The 8,719-nt window shown below is 37.8% G+C and overlaps 1 protein-coding gene across 2 annotated transcripts in view; it reads left to right on the top strand.

Annotated features, from left to right (window-relative positions):
• Window positions 1–8,719, top strand: part of LOC106867845 (inactive rhomboid protein 1) — a 79,673-nt gene that overhangs the window by 25,486 nt on the left and 45,468 nt on the right. For both annotated transcript variants that reach the window (XM_014912879.2, XM_052971147.1), the window contains exons 3-4: window positions 3,022–3,352; window positions 6,010–6,099. In XM_014912879.2, the coding sequence (XP_014768365.1) occupies window positions 3,022–3,352; window positions 6,010–6,099 (421 nt within the window). The remainder of the gene's footprint in view (window positions 1–3,021; window positions 3,353–6,009; window positions 6,100–8,719) is intronic.

Genomic DNA, 8,719 nt, shown 5'->3' with positions numbered 1-8,719 from the left:
AATGTTAATTCTCTAAATGAAGTATTAACAGTAACTGCACGATAAAGTGAAGTGTATTGCCACTTAAGTGTGGCTGACCCCTAGGGGTGGATGTTACTGTTGCTTTAGCCCCAGGAGGACATCTCCTCTAGCTGGCTTATTGACACACTACTGTGTCCTGTTTGTTTTGCCAAGGGAAGTTATCCCTCTCATCGTGATCGTAGCACGAACGGACCCGGGTTTCAGGGTTATTTCCCTTCGTCAGCGTCCGATAGCTACCGACCTTCGATGAGAGATATAAATTCTTGGCAACCTTATGTATATTTTTCCAGTGAAATTCTTCACTGATATCGAAAAAGTGAAACATGAACACACTGTTTTTAAACCCACTAATGTTGGAGGTTTAAAGTAAACAGAATAGATCAAGTTGCATAGTTTTGACAATTTCCTAGGCACTCGAGCGAACATGAAATGACTGGTGTGTTAACAGTATTATGTTCCATTGCTATAATGTACTAAAGAATGTTTGGTTTTTGGTTTTTCTTTCTAACATTATGTGTTACAATGATTCTAAGTAATTTGTCCATACAATATGTATGTGGATAGAAAAAGAGGGAATAATTGTATTGCATTTCAGTTCTACAATGATAACTGTGTACCTTGTCCACCTATCCATGAACACATTGCTTATGAGTGCTGTATGAATTTTAAAAAAATTCTGTATAGTTCAGGTTAAACTGCTTTCAGTGAGAGTTTCATCATATCTTGAACCACTACATGCAAATGAAGCCTTTGATGGTACTCTCTCATAACTGTAGTAATTTACAACATATCATTCTATGTTTACAAACCCAGCTAACTGAGTGCATAGAATACTGGATAACCAGTCATGAATACAGTGGTTCATTGTCTGTCTGTGGTCAGATGTTTGACTCTCCAATGATGCAGTCCTTTCCCAAACTGGGTTCACAGTTGAAAGAATTCTGAGATTCTAGACGATAAAGGAGAGTGGTCTTTTAATAAAATTTAATAAGAATTTTATAAAACAAACAGATGATTTTTAAAATAAGTTACAGGGTGTTTGGGTTAATTTGACAATTTGCATAAAAAGGCAAAAGAAGTACAATATTCCGTTCAAAAATAAAAGTATTTTAAAAAATAAAAAAGATCAACTACTTTAAGATTGGGCGATAACAGATTACTCAAAGTAGCTGCTCTCAGTTTCCACTACAGCCTCAAGTCCAGAACTTGATACATGTATTCCTCACTGTGCCCCTGGGAAGATCTTTGAGCACTTCCTTGATCTTGGCCATCAGTTTGCCTTTGGTGTTGCAGGCAGAGTGGTTGGTGTCTTTCTCGACTGCATTCTTCTCATAGTAATCTATGGAATTTCAATTGGGGCTGGCTGGTAAAGTTGTAAAAATTCTCCAACAGCTGCTTCTGATTCTTTCCAGAGGTATGGCAAGGAGCTGAATCCTGCTGTGCCACAAATGATCTTCCAGTAGCAACCGTCTCCAGCCAGGGATTGATTACAGTTTCCAGCAGTTTCACATAGCTGTCTGAATTGAGCCTAAGGCCCTCTTCATAGATGTAGGATGGTATGATGTCACCCTCACTTGAGACACACACTAAGACCATCATGGTTTGGGGAACTTGATTTTTATGTTATGTGGGACATCATATGGATTGTAGGAAAGCCACTATTATTCTAGGTGTTATGCAATTGGTCTTGGCAGAAGTCCTTTTCATCTAAACATAACCAGATCATCCTTAGCTCAGCGTGATGCCTCAGCTTGTTCAGTAGCTTCTTTGTCTTCCTCATGTGTTTCTCTTTGGCTCTGGCTGTTGGAATTTGTCCCTTGGGCCTTGTGTATGATTGGTAGCGAAGGTCCTTATTCAGGGCCAGCTTCATGGTGGTGATTCCAACACTTGTCTTTCTTTTACCAAAGCCTGGAATCCCTTGCTTGGATCAATCTTCCATCACCTTATCCGGCAAATTGTTTGATGGATTCCGATGTGTGGATGCAATCAGAATTCCTGCTATGTCTCTTCCTGCTGTGTCTCTTCCTGCTGGCCACGTTTTTTTTAGTCTCCATGGCAGCTGTCTTTCTCATGTCTTACGACCTTTACAATGTTCACAGAGCATTGAGTAGTAGTCATTTTGATACCTTGCACAAATCATCACAATACAGGTAACTCTTTTCCAATATTCAGATGGCTTCAAGTCCTCTGTGTTAGCTAACTTTTTCTCAGCTACAATGATAATCTAATGCCATTGACTGTTCACCAATACATCAAACTGTTCTTGAAAAATGAAAACATGAAAAATTGTCAGATTTAGCCTGAACACCCTTCAAGTCTTTTTTTATTGATAATACATCTCTCTAAAATCGTTCCTGTTTCATTAAATGTTTTACTAAAATTAAAGTGGCAAGGCTTTGTCCATACATGCAATTTTCATGATTTTTGGAAAATCATATAAGGGTTGGCTTCTAAGGACAAAATAAGTTTGTGAACGACTGGTCTAGTTCACTCAACTGTATACAGGTACTGCAGAGCGTGTTTAACTTCTGCACCATTAGCTTGCATTCAACTTATCTTGTGGTTATATTTTGGTAAAGAATGGAGTCATCAGGTTTATTTGCCCCAGATACTCCAGATTTAGGCACTGGTGCTTCTGTATGTGGAGGTGTGTGGATTAGTGATTAGGGTGTTGGACTTATGATCATAAGAGTGTGGTTTTGATTCCTGGAATGGGCGACGTGCTGTGTTCTTGAGCAAAACACTTCATTTCACATTGCTCCAGGCCACTCAGCTGGCAAAAATAAGTAATCCTGTGACAGACCAGCGTCCCATCCAGGTGGGGAATTTATATGTCACGGAAACCAGGAAACTGGCCCCTATGAGTGGACATGGCTTGAGAAGGTAACTTTACCTTTACTGGTACTCCTGTGACCTAAAGGCTCACAAAACTCACCCCTGTATGATTATAGATTGCCTGTTGACTTATTTTATCTTTTCATTTTTTCTTTTTTTCCATAGCACCATGAAGAACACCGTTGCAGATTTCTTTGGAGTTGGCAAAGAGAATGAAAGGCAAGAAATGGAATGGCATAATCGACGTTTACGATATTATAACACCATTGGCAAACTCAAAGACGATTATTTGAGAACATCAATGGAAGATCAAGTAGACTCAAGTTTATATTTGCAGGCAGTTCCCCAAGCAATACATGACCCTTACAAACGACCAAGTTATCACTTGTCTCACTCAAGTGACAGCACCAGTACCACCTACAAAAGACTACAACCCAGAAGGAAACGGAAAGAGTCAGTAGTATCATTAACATTAAAAGGCATGGTAACAATTGCTGTGAGTAAAATTTTTGGTACTGTTCACTGATTGGTTCAGCTCTGATTGGAATGAAATTTTGTTTTTATGTCTGTTTTTCTATGTTGGCCTTGTCTAGATGAACTCATATTACTGAGGTATTGTTTTATAGCTGGACGCCTTTCCTGTCACTAAACTTTACTTGTTTTTCAAGTAAGGTATTTATTTCACTTGTCTTCAAAAGTGCAGAGATAGGAGATGATTTTTAAAAAAAAACTTGATGCTTTCATGCAAAGCACAGTCTGTAAACATTCAATCTCACATAAATATCATCATCATTTAACATTCGTTGCCCATGCTGGCATGAGTTGGATGGTTTGACCGGGGATGGCAAGCTGGAAGGCTGCACCAGACTCCAGTCTGATTTGGCATGGTTTCTATGGCTGGATGCCCTTCCTAACGTCAACCATTCTGAGAGTGTAATGGGTGCTTTTACATGCTACCGGCATGGGTGCTATTTGCATGACACCTGTATCTGCCATTATTGTGGTTTTATTTGGCTTGATGGGTCTTAAATGTACACACACACCATCATCATCGTCATCGTTTAGTATCTCTTTTCCAATGCTGGCATGTATTGGACAGTTTGAAATAAATCTGGATGCCTTTCCTAATCCCAGCCACTTCACAGGGTGTACTTGGTGCTTTTTTTCATAGCAGCAGCATTAGTGAGATTACTAGGTACCCACATGACAAGCACCTTCAGCTGAGTAGGGTGAAGTATTGAGGGAAATGTATGACAGAAAGACAGGAGCAGTTGCCTTGTTGAAGAATTGAGTACATGGCCTCCCCATCAGGAAAGAAAGAGAGAGAGAGAGAGAGATATGAGGTCAACATACAAGGTAAATATGAAAGAGAGAATAGGCTAGAAGAACAGAAAAGGTGGGTGGATAGGTAGATAAGTGTACTAGAGGGAAATTAGTGTGTCAGATAATTAGAAATGTGGATTGAGTTATTAAGTTGGATGGAGTGAATATCACTTTGGAGGAGAGGGAAGTGAAGGAAGAAAAAAAGGAGGGAGTCGGGGAGGGGGAGGTGACAAGGGACAAAAAGTAGGGGTACAGTGTAAAATGTAGAGAAATAATTGGTATCATTTATAGCACCTGGGTACTGTACAAAAGACTCAGATGATGTTGCTCGTTTCCCAGATGTCCAACCTGGAAGATTATTAGTGCACTTAGAAACAGTTGTGGCTTAAAGACTCACAACCAGACAATATGAAAACTCAAATGAGGATGCCTTTACTCACTTACTTGATATGTTAGAAATAACAACTAAATCTCTCTCACATCATACCCTACCATCTTAAAACCAATAACATTGGATAATGTGGTTCTAGGTATGCTGTGTCTGGGAAAAAGTTGAGATGGTAATGGTATAAATAATTTTGATCATACATAGTCTCCTTGATCAAAGCTGACACACTGAAATCCATGGTCTTAGACTATCATCATGGATTTCCTTACTAATTAAGTAACCCTTACATTATGGGAAGTAATGACATCTGTGTAGTGGAAGCAAGCTCTCTAAGATGGTGGACATTGGACGTAAAAAGTGTATAAACATATACAAAAGATTCAAAGTATACAAATATAGAAAGTATACAAAATGGACTCAACTGTAATCACACAGAGGAGAGAGGAGACATGGATTCAGAAGCTGTAGTGAAGGCAACCAGTCTAGTACTGGTAGTGCAATAAAATACACCTACTTCTTGCTGTAAAGTGGTTGGCAATAGAAAACCATGCCAAAAAATCATACCCAGTGACAGATATTGGTTTTATCTACATATCTTTAATTAAAGATTGTGATAGATTCATCAAACCTATGAAGGCATGGAAAGAATGGGCATAAAATGCTACGCACGCACGCACGCACGCACGCACGCACGCACGCACGCATACATATATATTTATTGGGTCATCCCATAAATAATGCGTCGTGTGTGGGTTTGTGTGTGTGTCTGTGTTTGTCCCCTCACCATCGCTTGACAACCGATGCTGGTGTGTTTACATCCTTGTAACCTAGTGGTTCGGCAAAAGAGACCAATAGAACAAGTACTAGGCTTACAAAGAATAAGTCCTGGGGTTGATTTGTTCGACTAAAGGCGGTGCTCCAGCATAGCTGTAGTCAAATGACAAACAAATAAAAGAGTAAAAGAGAAAAGAAAAAGAATCGAATCCCAGTAGTTGTCTTGTACCATATTTATTAACCCTGACGGGATGGAAGGTAATGATGACCTCAGTAGGGTATAAACTCAGAGTGCAGAGAGGTATGACATTCTATTTGATGCTTTAATATCTCTGCTAATGCACTATCTTGAGAGTAGGTGATGATGTGAAATTGAAGAAGACATTGTTGATATGTCAAAGACATTGGTGATGGCAATAGTTGGTGTCTTTATGTAAATTTTCTATTTCTTTTTTATTAATCAAAAATATTTCTCTGTAAATATATATTACAATATTGTATAAAAACTCTTTTTATCTCTCCAGTTTTTCTTTCTCTTTATAAATATTTGTTAACATGAGTTAGAAATCTGTATTTGTTGTGTAGCTTTACTTTCAAATCTATTTTTGTTTAACCTGAACCCTTTATTCCATTTCATCTCACAGCTATTTTGTTTTTCCTTTCTCTAGAGTTTAAAGAAAAAGCAGCCAAAAGCTAGTATTACTCCAAACAGGAGTTATGCACCAGCAAGTTTACATGTTGACGAAGATTCTGCACAGGTAAAAAAAAAAATACATAAAAAGTATTTTGGGTTTTTCTTTCACTATCTTTATATTTTATTTAAAGCAGAGTTTGGCAAAAGTTGGGCCATTATTATGTCTTCTGCGGGCCTTAGACCTTTTGTAAAACATTTTGCAGTTTAATGTATTTGCTTATCATTGGATAGTTGATGGGTTTAGATGTCTTTTATATCATGAGCAGTTAAGTTTTTGTTTACAGAAATATTGCCTGTGATGAAGATAGTGTTAGTGAGGATGTGTGGGGATATTTTTACATGTAAAACATATACAGGGTGCAATAGATAAATTATCGCCATTTTATATTTTTAATGTCACACATGCATGTTGTTTGTTTTTAACTTTGTTGACTACACAGTATAGTAGGGTTAGTTGGGCACTATCTGTGAGAAAAACAGCACCATGATGCAATTCACTCAGCAGAAATTTGGAAATGACATGCTGTACTGCTTGGCATTAATTGCTGGAAGCTTCAATATGAACATTTCAGAGTGTTTGAGTGTCAATCTGAGGACAATGCAGAGGGTTTGAAAAGAGTTGGATGAGTCTAATGGTGATTATGATGGTACGGAAAGCTCACTCTGGTCGTTCCGATAAGAAAAGAACTCTTGAATTTGTTGGTGATTGAGGCCATGATTGTTGGAGATTCAAGCCATGATTGACAACAATCCCCCCAAATCAATCAGGTCCATCACCAGGGAGTGTCCGAGTTTCTTATCAGGTAGGTAGTGCATGAAGACATTCAGTATTCTTCATACAAGATAAGAAATGGCCAACTTTTTTTCCCAAGCCATCAAGGACTAGAGGAAAGACCATACTATGAAGCTTTTGAACAAACTCAAGTATCCCCTCCAACTGAACATGCTTTGGTTTTTCTCAGATGAGAAAATTTCTGCCAGGATCAGATACTCTTGTATTTGAAGATATTTTTATATAATTTTGGTAAATATATCTGTTAAAATGAGATATCAGTGTTATATTCCTTTTTGTGTAATTTGGACGACAATTTATTCACCGCACCCTGCATATGTTAGGTAGGGGCGGATGGGTGAGGGAAGCATGAGCAAATGTAAAAAAAATAGTAGAAAAATAATCTGGTGGGCCATTACGAAAAGAAATTGCTGGTCCCTAATTTAAAGCAATGATTTATTATTAGAAATGCTACCCTCTTATTAGAGTGGACAGTGGATTTTCCATTGGGCAGCATTTTGATGTAGGAAAATAACATTTGTGTAATAAAATGATATAGATACTTCTGTCCTATAGTTCCAGTTATAGCCTTGTGGTGAAAATTTGATTTCAGTTTATAAATATTTATGTAATTCTGAAGCATCAGGTATGAGACATGACATATAGTGTAACATATATGAATCTATATTTCTACTGTAACATATAATGGGTTGTAATTTACTTTTGAGTAAATTAAAGAAGTGTTACCATTTTTGAATGATTATGTCCTGCTATCTTGTGATATCAATAGAGGCATTGAATAGGTGCAGTGGGTGAGAAAAAATGTGAAGCATTGATATAGTGGTACAGTGTTTTAATGATGTAAATATCATCACTTGTTGCCTATTCAGTATATTATGAGCCTAGAAAGGGCCTCTACATGGTCTCTTGGTTTGCTAGCTGTCTAATCACCCTCATATTCTCTTCTACCATTTTAAAAATAGTAAGCGCCCACTGGACATGTAGATTTGAATGTGCTGAAAGAGGTCATTGTCAAAACTGGAATGCTTTTGACCATAAGAGCTAAAAAAGCACCAACACCAACATGATTTCTTACATAAGTACAAGGCCTAAAATTTATAAGGGAAGGATATAGTTGATTGAATTGAGCCAGTATGTACTGGTATTCATTTTCTCATTCTTGGGTTGACAAAAGGCAAAGACTATCTCAGAGGGATTGAATTCAAATCATAGAGGCAAGAAACTAATATAAACGTTATTTATTTATTTATTAATACTCTACTGGCCTTACTCAGTTAAATAATTGTATTTTAAATAAATAGAAAACCTTAGGGTTGTTAAGTGTCTATAAACTTATAGCTTTGTAATAGAAATTCAATATCTTAATCACACATACCTTCTATTTCTTGACTTGTTGAATTATGCCTTTTACTTGTTTCAGTCATTAGACTATGGCCATGCAGGGACACTGTCTTGGAGGAAAACCCTTCAAACAAATCTGCCCCAGTACTTTTTTTCTTAAGCCTGGTAGTTATTATAAGAGCTGCTTTTTGCTGAACTGCTAAATTACAGGGACATAAACAACCAACACCAGTTGTCAGGTGTGGTGGAGGACAAGCAAAAAGATCCCCCCCCACCCCACTTCATATATACAGAGAGAAGAGTAAAGACCCCCTTTTGATCATGAATGACCATGAGATTGCACCTAGAAAGTTGCTCTGATGCACACGTCCGGGCAAGATTTTTTATGGAAGACCAGCAGTCGCCTATGCATACCAGCCTCCCCTCTCCACACCACTGATGTAATCCAAGGAAAGACAAAAGCCAATACAGCTTGGCACCAGTGACATTGCAACTTATTTCTACAGCCGAGTGAACTGGAACAATGTGAAATAAAGTGTCTTGCTCAACA

The sequence above is a fragment of the Octopus bimaculoides genome, chromosome 10, assembly GCF_001194135.2.
Source record: "Octopus bimaculoides isolate UCB-OBI-ISO-001 chromosome 10, ASM119413v2, whole genome shotgun sequence".
NCBI lineage: Eukaryota > Metazoa > Mollusca > Cephalopoda > Octopoda > Octopodidae > Octopus > Octopus bimaculoides.
Note: the sequence above shows the minus strand (reverse complement) of the source record. Positions and strands in the feature narration are given on the sequence as shown.